The sequence below is a fragment of the Physella acuta genome, unplaced genomic scaffold (assembly GCF_028476545.2).
Source record: "Physella acuta isolate Inbredline_101_S28 unplaced genomic scaffold, ASM2847654v3 ptg000716l, whole genome shotgun sequence".
Taxonomy (NCBI): domain Eukaryota; kingdom Metazoa; phylum Mollusca; class Gastropoda; family Physidae; genus Physella; species Physella acuta.
The window spans coordinates 553,711-573,127 of NW_026732234.1; the positions used below are offsets into that span (position 1 = coordinate 553,711).

The 19,417-nt window shown below is 34.2% G+C and overlaps 1 protein-coding gene across 1 annotated transcript; it reads right to left on the reverse strand.

The window, feature by feature from the left end:
* Positions 1 to 232: 232 nt before the first annotated feature.
* On the reverse strand, positions 233 to 8,576 carry LOC131949837 (SUMO-activating enzyme subunit 2). The gene is made up of 18 exons (XM_059311846.1): positions 8,418 to 8,576; positions 7,113 to 7,196; positions 6,724 to 6,794; positions 6,435 to 6,499; positions 6,228 to 6,328; positions 5,932 to 6,053; positions 5,735 to 5,802; positions 5,379 to 5,503; positions 5,150 to 5,249; positions 4,912 to 5,054; positions 4,495 to 4,588; positions 4,130 to 4,242; positions 3,630 to 3,785; positions 3,304 to 3,361; positions 2,865 to 2,903; positions 2,625 to 2,730; positions 2,296 to 2,405; positions 233 to 1,372 (listed from the first exon to the last, which is right to left on the reverse strand). Exons 1-18 carry the CDS (start codon positions 8,559 to 8,561, stop codon positions 1,176 to 1,178), a joined length of 1,896 nt encoding a protein of 631 aa, XP_059167829.1. The 5' UTR covers positions 8,562 to 8,576; the 3' UTR covers positions 233 to 1,175.
* Positions 8,577 to 19,417: the final 10,841 nt, after the last annotated feature.

Here is a 19,417-nt window from a genome sequence, read left to right on the forward strand (position 1 = left end):
TATCAACTATTGATGCTAGTTGTATGACTCAAGTTTCTGGGGTGAATAAATTCTAATTGTAAATTTTTATTGTGGTCAGTATCCTGACTCCAGATAATCTTGAGTTATATTTAAAGTCACACACAATTTTTAAGTTTTTGTACATTCCTCTAGTGTATGAAAGGGGGAAAATTCTCTAGCGAAGAAGATAAAAATTAACATGATTTGGCAATGAGCAAAACAGAACAAGATATGCAGCACAATATTTAATAACATGATTGGAGAGAGTACAAAAATTAATCAATTTGATATGAATAACAAGAAGAAAAAAATGGTTGATTTACAGTTGTAACAAAGTATGGACACATTGCTCAAACCTCAATTATTTAGTTGAAAATAACAGACCGCAGAAAACATAATTTTCAACAAATTACTGTGCTAATTTGTTGTTTAATGAAAATAGTTCAGAAGTTCTTCAGAGTAGCTTATGTTAGTAACAAAAATGTATCAGATCAAAATATTTTACTAAAATTAAAAAATGTAAATGGTCCCTGAAAAATATATTCAGTTTTGTTGATTTCCAACCTGTACACAACCAGCAAAACGTAGGGTAGAAAATTAATGTTCTAATGTTGGACTTCCTGCGCCAACCAAAAATTTTCTTATCAAATTCTACAGAATTTTACAGCAACAACAAAAGTAATACATGAAATTTATCTATTGTTTTTTAAAATTCTGGACGAAACACGAAAGTACTTTTTATTATAAAAGCAATTTAACATTTTACAACTGGGATGTATAAAAATATTCTTAAACGAATATGATTATGACAGGAATTTTTTTCTACTGTTAAAAATAAAATTAAAGTAGTTGTGTAGATCACCAAACTACCAACATTTTGAATTAATAAATGAGTTGAATATGCAAACAAGAAAAATGATAACATCTTAGACAATAGCCTAACTCAGGCTACAGATATGATTAGTAGTTAACATTGTTACTGAACTAGCTCTTGTGAATCTAAAACTGAAATCTTTGAGGTTCACTCTGGGGAAAGTCAACTAAACTTGATCAAATTTTGAGAATTAGTTTTTTTTCTTCAAATTTAGTAAACACGCTAGAAAAAAATTACACCAAAGAAAACGATAAAAAAAGGGCAGTGGTGTAGTGATGTCTGTAGCATGTTCACATAACGACTATAATATTTCTATAACATGATCACTCTGTCCACTGTCTCCACCAGCCAACTCTTGCTTCTTTCTTTTAATAATGGAATCCTCATCATTAGATTCAGCTGGACGCTTCCTGCCAGTGTTTGGAGAAATTTGCTCTGGCATCTCATCATCCTCTTGATCCTCCATCAGCACCAAATCATCATCTTCATCTGCCTTGGCTGCAAAGGAAACATGGGGCAGTGGTAGAGGCAGACATTCAACTAGGAGTTATCTGATCTTGTCAGCATGCATTTAGTACTCATTTTTTTACTTGGTAACTAAGGATAAGCTACTTCAATATATTTTAAATATGTGCTGGGAAGGAGTTAAAATCAAACACACGGAAAAGAATTTGTTTTAAAGCACTAAAAGCATTTAAAATTTGTAAACTTTAAATTTGGTTATAAAAAAACAATTTATAATTGTTATATTGAGCTATTAAATAATTTAATAAAGTTCGATTAATAAATTTTTTAAAGTGTTATCTTAGTTGTGATTTAACGATCTATGGCAATTTAATTCAAGATTCACAGTACGGAAGGAAAGCAGGCAATAAATACAATTTTATGTGGTTATTACCTAACAGTGGATCAATACATAAGTCATACATATACATATTTACTTGCATTTGTTTTCTGTTGTTTTTTTTAAATATGTGTATAACAAACATGGGAATTTTTAGGTTATTAGAATAATCATTTTTCCTTTTTTTAAATTTCTCACCAAAATATAAAACATTTTATATGAGTTGCAAAGGCATCTTAAAAATATAATTCCATATAAACAAATATGAACGTATTTTTTTGTAAAATTACTACACAAGAGTATATACAATAAAAATTGCATTTCATAAAACAATTTTTAAAATATGCAATTATATAAATTTGAGCAGATTATTAACATATTTAAGTTAAAAATGTATCACAATAAAGTTAAGATTTTAAAAATTCTACAGCTAGAGAAAGTTATAAGACAATTTAGATACAGCCGTACTGTTCTATTATCTGGTTCTTGTGTTGGATGGAATGTTTTAAAACAATTATATTCTGTCTCAACTAAATACTTATATTCAATAAATGAAACACTTGTTAGATCTAACGACCTCTAGAAGATTCTCCATTTTTACTGGCAGTTCCGTTGCGCTCTTCCTTGGGTTGTAGCTGTGAGAGGTCTCCTACAACTTCAAACTCTTTTTCTTTGTCTAGCTTCTCTCTACAATCAAAACAACACTTTGTAAATTAACATAACCTTTTTGTTGGGTGAACTTACTTAGGACCTATCTGATGAACAGTCCTGATGACAAAAGCATCATTATACAATGCAGCACAAATTACAGTAGCATAAATGCATGGTACTAAAATAACTTTAACAGCAAACCTCATTGTATTACAATTAATGCTTAATTTTAAAACAATAAAATAGGCTTCTTACACATGAACAATAGTGATGTTGAGTTCATAGTTCTGAAGGAAGTCATCACACTTCAGTCTTGTGTTGTTAATTATAGAAAAGTCACTCAAAAATTTATCATTGTTTTCTGAAAATTTAAATGGGGGTGTATATTCATTTTATTGATACCCTAGTGTGATGCTCTTATATTTTAACACATTTGAGGAAATAAGATATATAGTATAAATAACATTAGAAGAAAATACTTGTAAAAACATTTACCATCTGTTTCTCCTTCTTCAGAGGAAATAATAATGGTTCCTGAAACAATCACATTTCAGCATGGTCAAATATTATTTTCACAGAATGATTTATAATTTAAACGTAACAATTATATGGCTTGTGTAGATTGAGCTATTGCCATAGAAACATTATTCCTATCCATCTACTTATCTTTTTTTTTTAAACATTTCTTAAGACTAAAATATTGTTAGATCATTTTAAATACAAAATAAATAAAATTCACACAGCATGGCATTTTGGTGAATGTTACATTTATTAGTTGGCTTATCAATTTTCTTAATTTATTCTTTAAATCATGCAGAATAAGAATTCTGTAGTGTACAATGTAACAGGTTGGAGCTAGAGAACTTCATGAAAGTGTTCGAGCATCTACAATTAAAGCAAAAAAATTAAAATAATGTAACAAATAATCCCGTACCTTTACCATCATCAATTTCAACATCTGGTGCAATCATGTTTAAGTGACCTTTGAGAATCTGAAATTGATTTGTTTTTTTTTTAACAAGAAAATTAAGAAAGACAAATGCATACATCAGGAAAATAAACCTATATCAACTGTTTTTTATAAAGAGTTATGAGAAACAAAACTAATGCACACACTTAACACTGGACCTAGGATTTTTAGATTAAAAAAGGTGTGTTTGTTTATTGATGTTTTGAAAGATTTTTGTTTCCCACATATTTTATATATTGATGCTCAAGATGCTTTACTACCCTAATGTGTACAGATAATAGTTGGCTGACCTTATCCTGTAGCATCCTGACAGTTGTTTTTGTGGTGTTAAGGACAACAGTACACTCAGGTTTTTCAGAACACACGTAACATTTAGGGTTGGGTGGGTCTAGTGCACAAGGTACCAGCAGACGTTTTCTGTCATTTGGAATGCGGTTCAGGTAGATCTGAGGATGAGATATTTTTTAAATATTAATTTTCTCTTTAAAAAAAAAAGCTTAATAGTTCACCAGCATGTTGCTTACATCTAATAAAGGTTTAATGTTTGAAGTTTGTGCATGCACAAATTCTCTAGAAATACAGTACAAAACTAGACGATTTAACCCTGCACTTTCTCCACAATCCTGAGTTCCAATAAGCTTTTAAAAGTAGCTATTATTGCTCTAAATAAAGTGTTGTTTTAAATTTTCTACAAGCACAGGATTTCTTTTGCATATTATAAGTTTCTAAAATTATTTAAATAAATAAAAATTTTCAATATCCTTGAAGCTCTGGAAACCGATGCACTTACTTGTTTACATTTGGATATATTGCCAGAAAGAATCTTAAGGGCCTCCATCACTATGAGACCAGCAATAATGGCATTGGTTGTGGCAATAGCAGGAATAATGTTGCCAGCCATTGCTGAGGAGAGTAAGATTTTTCATGTAAGAAGATTGCAAGTATCTATTAAAACACTGATAATATACTGTAGAAATTAGAGTTACATTCTAATGAATGAGACACATCATTGGAGTAAGCTACACAGATTATTAAAAATAAGTTTTGAAATATTAAGATAACATAAAATGCTTTATTGCTAAGTTTCTAAAAAAATAATTTTTAATTTAAACCCTTACAATACAGACAATAGTATAAATTTCATTTGAACCTCACATTTAATATCAAATCTGGATTTGAGAGGGATTCCAAAAACACAAGCTCTGATGTTAGCAACACAAGTGACAAAGTCCATACAGCTGTCATCATCCTGAAACAGACAATACAATTAAATTATTCCCTACATACCATATTGTAGAGGTAGCTCCTGATCAAAACAGTTTCTAAACAAAGATAAATTTGCATAGGCACTTTTATTTTATAACTTGAAATCTGGAATTTTTAGATAGTTGGTTTGCTATTTGACTTGCTAAATATTTAAGTTGAAACAAAATGGATACCATCTTGAAACAAGGCTGATCAATGAATATCTGTGCATGTTGGTACACGAGAGGTCAGTGAATAGCTATACTGACAGACCATAATATTTATCATAATTAAATAACAGTAACAATGATGATTAAAAACTATTACCTTGTCCCAGACAAGTGTGCCTCCCTCTCCTCGCTGAGCCAGGTTTCCCTTGAGAGCTTCTAAACATTTACCAAACACTTCAGCACATTCCTGCACAGGCCAGACACGCTGATCCCTCATAACTGAAGTACCAGTGCTCTCCACTAGCAGTAGAAATACAGAGACAATAAATTTTTACAGCAGAGATTACAAAATAATTGTCTCATTAAAAGATTCAAAAAGTGGAAAGGAACTTTACCTTTCTCTGGTAAATTGTCATAGTCCAAAGGTTGTGGAGGTCGACGTTTTTTCCACAAAGTCTCCATAGAGAGAAGGTATTTTATGTCGTCCCTGAATAACTGTGCAGGGAAAATACAGTGGTAAAGTTAGTTTCCTAAGTTTTAAGTGTTTAGTAGAAAATCAAATTCATTGAAGATAATCTTCAAAGCAACTAATTAATCAGGGAAAAAAACCAAATAGACTCTAACCTTGTTAAAGATTTTCTGTGGATCATAGCCAGTCTCCATGGCCCATGCACGAGTAGACTTGCGTTCAATGCCACCCACAGTATCTTTCTTGGCTTCAGTAGTTAGGGCAGTCTGTCCAGCTTCAGCTTTTAAAGTAAAGAATTTTTTAGGCTAAGTCAAATCACATAAGATAATTTTTAGTTCTAGGCAAATGTAGTAGCAGAGGCATCCTTTTTTCAAATGTCACATTAAAATGTTTCAAAATAAAATATAAATGTATGGTATCAATCAAGTTATTGAAGGGAATTGATAGTGTCTAATGCACTAAATGACTAAGAACTAAGATTTTAGCACCATACAAACAGAACCTAACATACCAGACAACTCTGGATCTGCTGTGTCTGGAGACACATCTTGGTCTGGGTCATCTTCACCAAACAGCTGGCTATTAGTGGAAAGAAACAATCAAACAAACAAAAAAGAATTTTTTTTCTATCATGCTGTGTTTTTTAAAGATGGGTAAGAAGTAAAAATTAAGTTTGCCCGATACTTTTTAGATTTATGGCCGACTTACTTAAATAAATGTTTGGCCCATACAACACAGTGGATGGGTTCGGAAGGGGTGTTCCTAATAGTGCATCCGGGGAATGTTTTCTGTGTTGGTTTTGGCTGACATTCATAACATTCCGTCTCACCCTGATTACAACAGAAATGATTAATTGGTTTCATTAATCAACAAATTATTGCGTAAAAAATAATTTACAATTGTAGTTATATATTTTTTTTAAATAAACTGAAAAATGACTGGAAGCATCACCTATTTAACTTTAACATATCCTATACCACTAATGTCTAATTGCACCAATTAACCTTTTTGATAACAGTAACTTGTCCAAGATAACCAGCTGTTCCACTCTCTACTAATGGTATCTTTGCAGCCAGACACATGCGGTTCACATGGTTACGAGCAGCTGAACAGAAACAATGCAGTTGTCATGAATTATTTAAGGTACAGTTATTAAATCAAACATCAATGAAACATGGTCTAACTATTCCAAAAATAAAATTTTAAAGTACCTCTGTTATCTAAGGCATTGAGAACCATAGTAAACTGCTTGAAAAAATCTACACCATACTCTGAGCTGAAATAAGATATAAACTGATAATCAAAGTATTTATAATAACTTAGGCTAAAGTAACAATGAGTTCTGTTAACTTAAGTTATTATATATAAACATGATTTGATCGACACACTATTTTTATAGTGAACATGAGTTATTAAAATTGTTACACTGCTTAAAATATATTCTTTTTAACTGTTTTTGTATTAATGTGAACAATAAGCTGATGAAACAAGGACCTGTACCTAAAGATACTGTTGTGGTCAGCAACAATGTTGGCTTTTGGGTTGAACTTAAGAGCACTCTCCTTGGCCACCTAATTGCAAACATCAAAATGAAAACTAGCATAAACTCAATAGCAACACATTAAATATTAAATATACAAAAATCATTAACAAGTTCTGAAGACATTTCCACAAGTGCAGTTGGCACTCAAAATTGGAATAGATAGGCTGTTAACCAGTTGTTTTTTTAAATTGTGGTTTTGAGACAATTACCACATTGAATCTGATTACCCTCCCTATCTACATCCCAGACATACCTGACCTACAAGCCCCAATCTTTCAACCTCCGCCATATTACATTTGAGGGATCAACGCAACATAAAAACAGTAAACATAAAAAGTATTTTTACCTGAGCTTTTGATTTTTTAACATGTTCCTTACGAAACAAAAACTGTCTGTTGAGATTACTGACATCTATTGTGTCAAGGTCAATCTGTTGGGGAAAAAACAGAGTTACTTCAATGATTGACCAAAGGTCTTCAAATAAAAAAAAAACTTAAAGGGGGTGTTAAGTTACTGGTATTTAACTAAACACTAAATTATACACACATGGCTTGCTAAAGTCACAATGCTAGAACTATCCCTAACCCTAGTTAGTCTTCCTATCCCCTAACCTTAATTTCTAACCATAAAACTAGTCAAGATTACAATACTACTACTGTACTTGTACTAACAACCTAACACACCTATTTCTAACAACCTAACACACCTATTTTCAGAAGAGCCAGTATTACTAAAATACTGTTTGATATTTATTTTTTACTGGTTGCTTGGACATGTTTGTGTGTAGAGATACAAACTAGAATTAGATCTAGAAGAAGTAGATAATGGAAACTTTAGAAAATATATAAGATATAGAGTATCAAGATTAGATCTAGACATCTATGATCTAGATCTAGGCTAGTCTAGTTCAAGTCGTTGGTTACGCAGCGAGGGTAAATGCCCAAAAATAAAAATCCCAACTGCGGGCACCCCATTTCTCCACTAAGATTGCTTTTTTAATAGCTTTAACTGTAGTATTTAGTATTTACAGTGTACAACACGTTTGTAGAAGCTATTTATTTTAATCTAATTTTAAAAGCTTTGATTGGTTGAATTTATTTGTCTAATCCGGGACCTAGATAGTGCTTTTCATACGTGAATGTGACCTGTATTGTATACTACTAGTGTATACGAGATATGTCGTACCTCGCAATTTAGAAAATTTAAACGTCTTCCAGAAGGTGGAAACAAAAGAATTTGACCTGGATGTGTTTAGAAATGGAAATGTGTACAACAAAAAGTGGTAGTTTTCTATAAAACATCCAAAAAATTATTAGAGTGTATTGGGCGAAAAACAGAAGGTTGTTTGAGTTTGACCATGCACAAGACTTTGCAATAGATAGAACTTAGTCTTAGAAGAATCTGTTCAATCTAGCTAGATCTAGATTATTCTAGATCTAGATTAGATTAGTCAAGCTAGCTCTATAGGTTTTTATTTTCACAAGTAGACTCAAGAGTCTAGTCTAGTACTCATAAGTACTCTAGTTCGAAACTGGCTCGGTTCTCAATAAAAAAAAAAAAAAATTTATTTTTAGAATTTTAGAACATTTCATTTTGGAATTGGATGGAGGGCGCTAATTAATTAGGCTACAAAACTTTAATAATTAATTACCATATGTATATCTGTGACGCCTGTTAAAACGAGGTTTTTAAGCAGTTCACAGCCGATACCACCGGCACCAACCATTAACAATTTACATGTTTTTATATTATCAGCAAGTGATTTTTCAAGAACTCCATTCACACTAGCCGCCATTTTTGATAGAGCTAAATCTATACTTTCCTTGAAAATAGGGGAGCTAATTCAATAAAATTGGATTTTTCCACGAATAAACAAAGCCTGAGTGGAAATCTGTGTTGTCCGAACCAAAATAAAAATTAAGGCCTAAAACTTCTGTTAAATAGCCTATATATATATATATATATATATATATATATATATATATATATATATATATATATATATATATATATATATATATATATATATATATATTGACAGACAGACAGGCAGGCAGTCAGACAGACAGACAGGCAGACAGACAGACAGATAGATATCTATATTATGTAGCCAAATATTTCAGTAGTCATTGATCTTGCAAAGGTTGTAGGGCATCTCTTCGGGGGGGGGGGGGGGGCAGGGCCCTCCACCCCGAAGAAAGTCTACCGCCCTCCCCCCCCCCCCCCCCCGAGAATTTCAAGTGCCCCCCCCCCCCATCCTCGGAGAAAAAGTCTGGAAGAAACACTGGTCATCCATAAATGACGTCACGCTTTTTTAAACGATTTTTTTACCTCCCCTCCCCTCCGTCACACGTCGTCACAAAAAGCCAGACCCCTCCCCTAAAATGACGTCACACCTCAGCCTACAACCCCCTGTTGAATTTTTTTAAAAACATCGATATTTTTCTAAAATCTTGTCTGTCAAAATTGAGTATTTTAATCAATTCCTATTACAATTTATTAAAACGGTTTTCTAAAACGCGAAATGATGTCTAAAATTCGTTTTCTAACATCTATAATATAAGCGGGCTGTGTCTGTCCTTCCTTCCTTCCTTCCGTCCGTCATCGCTATAGATCTATAATATAAGCGGGCTGTGTCTGTCCTTCCTTCCTTCCTTCCGTCCGTCATCGCTATAGATTTTGGGACTATAAAAGTAAACTACGCACCATGCTGTGCTTTTCAGTGCACCGCAGTGTCTTATTATAAGTAATAGAGTAGGGTTTGTTTATATAGCGGCATAGAGCTATTTTATAATTTCCACTGTTTGTACAACTTTGCATAACGTAAAGAGAATATTAAATACACGCACATTGCTAAAACATATTAAAAGGATCAATGTCAAATATTGTTTTCGTTAATATTCCTAGAAAAAGTGGATACATTTTAATAACATAATAACTGTAGGTTAGAAAAATCAAATGAATTTAACTCTTTTCTAATTTTGACAAAGGAGGTAATTTAAAAATACATTAAACTCACGCTAATAAAAAATGTGAATGCAAATATACGTTCGTCATAGAAGGAATTAGTGTTGCAATAATATAATTAGCAAAATGTGAATGCAAATTATGTGGATGTGTAAGAGGAAATTATTGTTAGAAAATTATAATTAGCATGGATTGATAAAAGGCAATCTTTTATTTATTTTATTCACTGAATGTAGGCCCTACTGTTTATTACTTATAATTTTTAATCAACTATTCAGCACTATTATAGACGCGTCATCACGTTCATTAGGTGCGCAATGGTTTTAGTTATGAAACTATTGTAAATTTTTAAAATTTAAAGTACTGGGAAAAAAATGCGTGAATGGATAAAGTGAAATATTGTAGGTAAAACACGGATATTTTAAATACTGCCTATTATTTATACTGTTTACTAATTATTATTCTATCTTTCGGTTTGAGGACAAGCTAGGGGTTTTATAGGAGAGGCGTAGCGAGGGGAGGGCATATGTCCCCGGGTGCCGACCTTAGGGGGCGCCAAATTGGGTTGGAAAAAATTTGCGAGGGGGGGGGGTGGAAATCGAAAGTTTTAGGGCGGGGGGGGGGGGGGGCAGAGGTGCAAATCGAAAGTTTGAAAGGGGTGCAAATCACCGGAAAGGGCGCGATTTGGCGCTACGGGCTAGACTGTGAGCAATATGCCTTTACGATTGCATTTAAATTGTGTTTATGTTATGAGTGTTGTGTTTGTTTTTTCGTTTTTTTTTGTTGTTTTTTTGCGTTCGTTTGTGTTGTGTTTAGTTTTGTTCTGTTCCAAAGTTGGTACATTTTAAAAAGATTTACCGTGGCGGAGCACGGGATGCAGCTAGTTGTTTATAATGCAAAAGTGTGACGTCGCACCTTCTGAACCCCCCCTCCTCCCCCTCATTACACACCGTCACAAAATTACGGACCTCCCACCTCTCCCCTACGAGTGTGAAGTCATTCATGGACGACCCCGTACTTAAAGTTATAGATCTATATATGGGTGCGCCTTTTACTTATAAAAATTTAGTGAATGTGTATCAATATATTGTGTTATATAAACTGTGTTAACACACGTTTGTTCTCATCCCTGCGATTTTTTTTTATCTCTTCCATCAGCACCACTCCCTTCGCCACAAATGGTTACAAAGTCCGATAGGTTTTCCCCCTTCTCGGGGTGTGACGCCATTTATAGATTCGGAGAAAAAGTCTGGAAGAAACACTGGTCATCCATAAATGACGTCACGCTTTTTTAAACGATTTTTTTACCTCCCCTCCCCTCCGTCACACGTCGTCACAAAAAGCCAGACCCCTCCCCTAAAATGACGTCACACCTCAGCCTACAACCCCCTGTTGAATTTTTTTAAAAACATCGATATTTTTCTAAAATCTTGTCTGTCAAAATTGAGTATTTTAATCAATTCCTATTACAATTTATTAAAACGGTTTTCTAAAACGCGAAATGATGTCTAAAATTCGTTTTCTAACATCTATAATATAAGCGGGCTGTGTCTGTCCTTCCTTCCTTCCTTCCGTCCGTCATCGCTATAGATTTTGGGACTATAAAAGTAAACTACGCACCATGCTGTGCTTTTCAGTGCACCGCAGTGTCTTATTATAAGTAATAGAGTAGGGTTTGTTTATATAGCGGCATAGAGCTATTTTATAATTTCCACTGTTTGTACAACTTTGCATAACGTAAAGAGAATATTAAATACACGCACATTGCTAAAACATATTAAAAGGATCAATGTCAAATATTGTTTTCGTTAATATTCCTAGAAAAAGTGGATACATTTTAATAACGTAATAACTGTAGGTTAGAAAAATCAAATGAATTTAACTCTTTTCTAATTTTGACAAAGGAGGTAATTTAAAAATACATTAAACTCACGCTAATAAAAAATGTGAATGCAAATATACGTTCGTCATAGAAGGAATTAGTGTTGCAATAATATAATTAGCAAAATGTGAATGCAAATTATGTGGATGTGTAAGAGGAAATTATTGTTAGAAAATTATAATTAGCATGGATTGATAAAAGGCAATCTTTTATTTATTTTATTCACTGAATGTAGGCCCTACTGTTTATTACTTATAATTTTTAATCAACTATTCAGCACTATTATAGACGCGTCATCACGTTCATTAGGTGCGCAATGGTTTTAGTTATGAAACTATTGTAAATTTTTAAAATTTAAAGTACTGGGAAAAAAATGCGTGAATGGATAAAGTGAAATATTGTAGGTAAAACACGGATATTTTAAATACTGCCTATTATTTATACTGTTTACTAATTATTATTCTATCTTTCGGTTTGAGGACAAGCTAGGGGTTTTATAGGAGAGGCGTAGCGAGGGGAGGGCATATGTCCCCGGGTGCCGACCTTAGGGGGCGCCAAATTGGGTTGGAAAAAATTTGCGAGGGGGGGGGTGGAAATCGAAAGTTTTAGGGCGGGGGGGGGGGGGGCAGAGGTGCAAATCGAAAGTTTGAAAGGGGTGCAAATCACCGGAAAGGGCGCGATTTGGCGCTACGGGCTAGACTGTGAGCAATATGCCTTTACGATTGCATTTAAATTGTGTTTATGTTATGAGTGTTGTGTTTGTTTTTTCGTTTTTTTTTGTTGTTTTTTTGCGTTCGTTTGTGTTGTGTTTAGTTTTGTTCTGTTCCAAAGTTGGTACATTTTAAAAAGATTTACCGTGGCGGAGCACGGGATGCAGCTAGTTGTTTATAATGCAAAAGTGTGACGTCGCACCTTCTGAACCCCCCCTCCTCCCCCTCATTACACACCGTCACAAAATTACGGACCTCCCACCTCTCCCCTACGAGTGTGAAGTCATTCATGGACGACCCCGTACTTAAAGTTATAGATCTATATATGGGTGCGCCTTTTACTTATAAAAATTTAGTGAATGTGTATCAATATATTGTGTTATATAAACTGTGTTAACACACGTTTGTTCTCATCCCTGCGATTTTTTTTTATCTCTTCCATCAGCACCACTCCCTTCGCCACAAATGGTTACAAAGTCCGATAGGTTTTCCCCCTTCTCGGGGTGTGACGCCATTTATAGATTCGGAGAAAAAGTCTGGAAGAAACACTGGTCATCCATAAATGACGTCACGCTTTTTTAAACGATTTTTTTACCTCCCCTCCCCTCCGTCACACGTCGTCACAAAAAGCCAGACCCCTCCCCTAAAATGACGTCACACCTCAGCCTACAACCCCCTGTTGAATTTTTTTAAAAACATCGATATTTTTCTAAAATCTTGTCTGTCAAAATTGAGTATTTTAATCAATTCCTATTACAATTTATTAAAACGGTTTTCTAAAACGCGAAATGATGTCTAAAATTCGTTTTCTAACATCTATAATATAAGCGGGCTGTGTCTGTCCTTCCTTCCTTCCTTCCGTCCGTCATCGCTATAGATTTTGGGACTATAAAAGTAAACTACGCACCATGCTGTGCTTTTCAGTGCACCGCAGTGTCTTATTATAAGTAATAGAGTAGGGTTTGTTTATATAGCGGCATAGAGCTATTTTATAATTTCCACTGTTTGTACAACTTTGCATAACGTAAAGAGAATATTAAATACACGCACATTGCTAAAACATATTAAAAGGATCAATGTCAAATATTGTTTTCGTTAATATTCCTAGAAAAAGTGGATACATTTTAATAACGTAATAACTGTAGGTTAGAAAAATCAAATGAATTTAACTCTTTTCTAATTTTGACAAAGGAGGTAATTTAAAAATACATTAAACTCACGCTAATAAAAAATGTGAATGCAAATATACGTTCGTCATAGAAGGAATTAGTGTTGCAATAATATAATTAGCAAAATGTGAATGCAAATTATGTGGATGTGTAAGAGGAAATTATTGTTAGAAAATTATAATTAGCATGGATTGATAAAAGGCAATCTTTTATTTATTTTATTCACTGAATGTAGGCCCTACTGTTTATTACTTATAATTTTTAATCAACTATTCAGCACTATTATAGACGCGTCATCACGTTCATTAGGTGCGCAATGGTTTTAGTTATGAAACTATTGTAAATTTTTAAAATTTAAAGTACTGGGAAAAAAATGCGTGAATGGATAAAGTGAAATATTGTAGGTAAAACACGGATATTTTAAATACTGCCTATTATTTATACTGTTTACTAATTATTATTCTATCTTTCGGTTTGAGGACAAGCTAGGGGTTTTATAGGAGAGGCGTAGCGAGGGGAGGGCATATGTCCCCGGGTGCCGACCTTAGGGGGCGCCAAATTGGGTTGGAAAAAATTTGCGAGGGGGGGGGGTGGAAATCGAAAGTTTTAGGGCGGGGGGGGGGGCAGAGGTGCAAATCGAAAGTTTGAAAGGGGTGCAAATCACCGGAAAGGGCGCGATTTGGCGCTACGGGCTAGACTGTGAGCAATATGCCTTTACGATTGCATTTAAATTGTGTTTATGTTATGAGTGTTGTGTTTGTTTTTTCGTTTTTTTTTGTTGTTTTTTTGCGTTCGTTTGTGTTGTGTTTAGTTTTGTTCTGTTCCAAAGTTGGTACATTTTAAAAAGATTTACCGTGGCGGAGCACGGGATGCAGCTAGTTGTTTATAATGCAAAAGTGTGACGTCGCACCTTCTGAACCCCCCCTCCTCCCCCTCATTACACACCGTCACAAAATTACGGACCTCCCACCTCTCCCCTACGAGTGTGAAGTCATTCATGGACGACCCCGTACTTAAAGTTATAGATCTATATATGGGTGCGCCTTTTACTTATAAAAATTTAGTGAATGTGTATCAATATATTGTGTTATATAAACTGTGTTAACACACGTTTGTTCTCATCCCTGCGATTTTTTTTTATCTCTTCCATCAGCACCACTCCCTTCGCCACAAATGGTTACAAAGTCCGATAGGTTTTCCCCCTTCTCGGGGTGTGACGCCATTTATAGATGGTCACTTGAATGGCATATTATTATAGCTCAAATGGTCTATTCTAAACTCAAAATTTGAGTCAAGCAACCCAAACATCTATATGGGTCAAAATAGTCGATTCATTGTTTGCCACCAGTCTATATCTATAATTATAGCTAGATTACATTTTTTTTCCATGCATCTCTTCGGAGGTTGGGGGGGGGGGGGGGTCGGGGAAGGACCGCACTCCCCTCCCCGGAGAAAAAAGACTGAAAGAAACGAAACACTAACTGACTATACTTATGTTGTGATTAGGGATCGGACTTAGCTGTGGAGACATTATTAATTAAAAAAAAAAGCAGACAACTTTACACAAGCAAGATCAGTCAGTGAAATTGAGGTTGTTAATTTTAAATCGGCGTCTGTACAACCCTCGTGGGTAATGAGAACGCTTTTCTGTAAGCTACTTATTAACCTTTTAATTAAATGAAGTCATATATCTTGATGTCTGCGTTTTTACCTCACTGTTGGTTGATTAATGTATCTCTTATGTGTCGGCGTCTGTATATAGCTATTGGTTAGTAAAGGCGTCAATCAACGACATGGCTTACACACTTTACAGCACGCTGTTGATGTGGTCAGGGGCGTAGCGAGGGGGGGGGGGCGGGCGGGGGGGGGCGGACCGCACCGGGTGACACCATTTAGGGGGGTGACACCAAGGCAAAAAATAGCAAAATATATAGAGAAAAACTCGAGGGGGGGTGCAAATCGAAAGTTTGAGGGGGGGGGGTGCAAATCGAAAATTTGAAAGTTTGTCCCTGGGAAGGGTCTCTATGCCTCTGGGGGGGGGGGGGGGGTGACACCATTAAGTGCCGCACCGGGTGACACCCGACCTCGCTACGCCACTGGATGTGGTATATTTGTGACGAGTGTGTCAGTTTCACCAAAAAGCCCAAGTCGTCGGGCTGGAGTTACAACATTATTTAATTATAGCTTATAGCGGGATTCAACATAGTCTGTTAGCCTATGTGTCATCCTGTCTGTCATATTTTTAACCTTTGCGCTATCATCTTGTCAGTTGTCAGATAAGTTGTCAAATGGTGAAAATCGCTCGCAACTCCTGACCCTAAATAGCCATTTTTTATACGCTGAAAATAGACTATAATATCCTACTTAAAGTTTTATAAACTCTTGTATCTCCCTATTCTACATAGTCGCTTGGGTCATTCTTGCGATATAGATCTTTACTTTGATCATCTCCGCCCTTCTAAATAGTCTGCCACCTTCATGTCTCTTCCAGTGTTAAACCTGTTCACTCTCTGCTGTTGTCTTCCCAATCTTTCCATCTGTTGCTCCGTTTAATTTTGTCTTTGTTTGTCCATATATCTAAAGATTTTCAAATGTGTAGCTTCTACTATATCATTACTTAAAATAAAATCTTGTTAAAAATATGTTATTCTAAAGTCTTAAGAGTATGCCATCATATTGATACCGAAATTGCAATCAGTTTTACTGGAATAGTTTAAGTATATTTTTTATATTTAATAAATCATTAAACATACACACTCACACACACACAGTCTATATTGACAAGCTGGCACCTTTTTTGTCCTTCCGCGAAAACTTGCATACGCCCCTGCATCAAAATAAATGGTAATCCCCCCCCCCATTTCAACGTGCATCGACAATGAGTTCTTACAGAATACATTAGTAAAAAGAAATGCGGACATTTTATTAGAAACTATATACAATTCAATAGTGCATCTTTAAAAAAAAATCACTACTGTAGTAGATCAATGCTATAAAGTAGCAAAAGTCGTTTTAATATCTAGCGGCCTCTCGCGCGATGGACTTTATTTTCAAAAGAATTTTGTCGAAAACAGCGTGTGTGTGATGTAGAAAGAAGACTCGGGGTGGTGTTTATAGAATAAAGATAATTCGACCGCAGTCACAATATTCTTTTTACAAAAGAACCATCAAGTCAAAAATGCAAGAAAATTATTTTTCAACTATTAAAAAAATGATTATGGTCGGCTGTGGGTCTGTCGGCACTGTACTCTTTTTGAGTCCACACTAGGAGTAGGGTCAGTGCCAAAGCCGCCTCCATCCACAACCCCATCGCCCCCAATCTACGCCACCGTTGGGCACTCATGAACATTCATTTTTACGACGTAGCATTTACGACAGCAGTCACTATGTTATGCTCTGTTTTTGGCAATAAACAAGTATTGTTATCAAAACACATTTAGCACATGTGGTTCCCCCATTTTAATATATTTTATAACTTATTTAATATTTTTATCTTCTTCGATCTATAAACATGCCATAAAATTATAATAATATATTACGATAGTCTCATAGAATGCTATAGATCTAGATTTAGATTTTAGTCTTATATATTAATAGATATATATTCTAGTTAAAAAGAAAATACTTTTAAAAATACTATTCAATTACTAGGCCTTTCGATTTGCACCCCCCTCCTTAAACTTTCGATTTACAACCCCCTCGGCCTCATCTCATACTTTATAATTAATATATATATATATATTATATACCGAGGGGGTCTATGGGGGGGGGGTGTTATGTTCCCCCTGCCTATGCCACTGCTATAGTTTACAGTACAGTAAAATGCAATTTTCAGGAGGCGGTGGTAGAGAATCTAGAAGTGTGATAACATGGCTTTTTGTGATGGGGAGGGAGGAGGTAGAAAACATTGGGTAATCCCTTAGTTTAGCGTCGGAAATTATCGGGTAATGTTTGTTGAGTTTCGGTAGCTAGAGTTACGGTAAACCATGGTTTATTTGACCATTGAAATATAAATAAATTGAAAGTCGATTGTAGTAAATTAATGTTTTAATTTTTTAAGTTTAATCGACTAAAGAAAACAAGAATAAATATAATAGTAGATTTAAATTAGTAGATCTAAAAATTAAAAAAAACATATATAAATATAAATAATGAAGTCAAATGTAATAATTTAATGTTTTTGGCTTGCAGCGGATTTGCGACCATTAATTAATTAGATCTAGCTAGATATCTAGCTGCTAGACCAAGTAAAAAAATCTAGATTACGAAAATAGTAAAAATGATTACAAAATGTAAAAATGATTACAAAAATAAATCTATCCAAAATTTAAACATTCTGTATAAAAATAAAAGATGACGCCAAATAAAGTATTGTTTACAGTACTTCCGGTGAATTCCGGAAGTGTGTGACAGACTTTGGCATTGTTTTACTGTTTTTTACTGCTATACGATTCCGGAATAATAACCGACGCTAAACTAAGGGATTACCAAACATTGTTTTGGTTATCGATAATCTATAGTGACACTATTATAATTATAATATATTATTATAGTCTATCTAGATTCTTGAGCAAGCTGGAATCAGAATAGTTGTGTTGTTAAATCCCTAACCAGAGAAACCAATCTGAGAACTATAGCTATAGCCTATAGGGCTACTTATAATATAATAGTATGTAGTTTTTCTTACTAAATCTAGAATTTACCCAAATTTCAAATTAAACATGACTACTGAATGATAGACATCCATATTTAATCCATTAGGCACTAATTTTGAAGTTTTTAGTTCATTTTAAACTAAATTACTTTATTTAATATTTATTGACACTCACTGCCATGGCCAACACACCTTTCCATGACAACTCTTCTTAAGCTTGAACGTAAAGAAAACCACAAATAAGTTAGACTTTTTAAGTGGCCATGTACCCAGAGTTCCCCACTAGTGATCATCAAATAGCGGTCACGTGGTTTAAAAAAAAAAAAATTTGGTTGTCATTCAAAAGTCGTGTCTTATTTTAAAAAGTGCATGCAATATTTGATTTATTTCTTCATATAATGATAAAACTAATAATTTTACAACCTCCAATTCATTTTTGTGACCTCCGGGCTGATATTTTAGAAGTTCTATTAATTTTAATGAGACCGACTTTTAAATTTAGCCTTCATTCTCCAAAGCAAATTTTGAAATTCTTTTCTGGCATATTAAGCCTTGCCACCTATAGCATGTTTTTATAACATGAAAACCCGCCATTTTACTCGTGATAAAAAATTTTAAAAGTAATTCTAAGAAGGTCTCTGGAACTAAGACGAAAAATCGTCGGAAGTCATGCATCCGGTCCGTACGCCATATTGTTGTTAGCAACCGGCCACGCCCCCGGGTTAGTGAGAAATACTAGTATATAGTATACTTACTAGATCTATGTTGTTATCAGTTATCACAGTTAAGAACATAAGCAAGATTTGGACATTGGTAGCACCAATACTGGCTATAATCCAATACAGTAAACTTTATTTTACTAAGTTATAATAACTAGTAGCTCAGTGAGTCACCACACAGGAGCGCTTGTTTCAGACTGCTGCCTAAATAAATTAATTAAATTAAAACATAATTGGAAAATGTTTTATTTCAATCTGGTTATAGACCTCCTTTTTATTTTACAAATTGTAGTGTAACAAATTTATTGTTTCTTGTAAAAACCAGTAAAGGGCATTGTTTAAATAAAATAAATATTTTGTACAGAGTTGATTATGTAGCCAGTATAACTGTTTGCTGTACACCCATGTTTGCTGGCAGGGCAATGTTTTTGTTTGTTGGTATCACACCCTGGCATTCGTCAATAGTTGAATTTGCAATATGGTTATTATGATAGCAGTTGTTGATTTATCAAATAGAGAATATCACTAACCAATAGGAAATTTAATTTTG

Coding starts and splice junctions, on each gene's coding strand:
- LOC131949837 (XM_059311846.1), bottom strand. CDS start 8,561: ATGGCGGCTAGTGTGAATGGAGTTCTTGAAAAATCACTTGCTGATAAT. Junction 6,500..6,723: donor GACCACAACAGTATCTTTAG/GTACAGGTCCTT, acceptor ATCTTATTTCAG/CTCAGAGTATGGTGTAGATT. Junction 1,373..2,295: donor AAATGGAGAATCTTCTAGAG/GTCGTTAGATCT, acceptor TTTCCTTTGCAG/CCAAGGCAGATGAAGATGAT.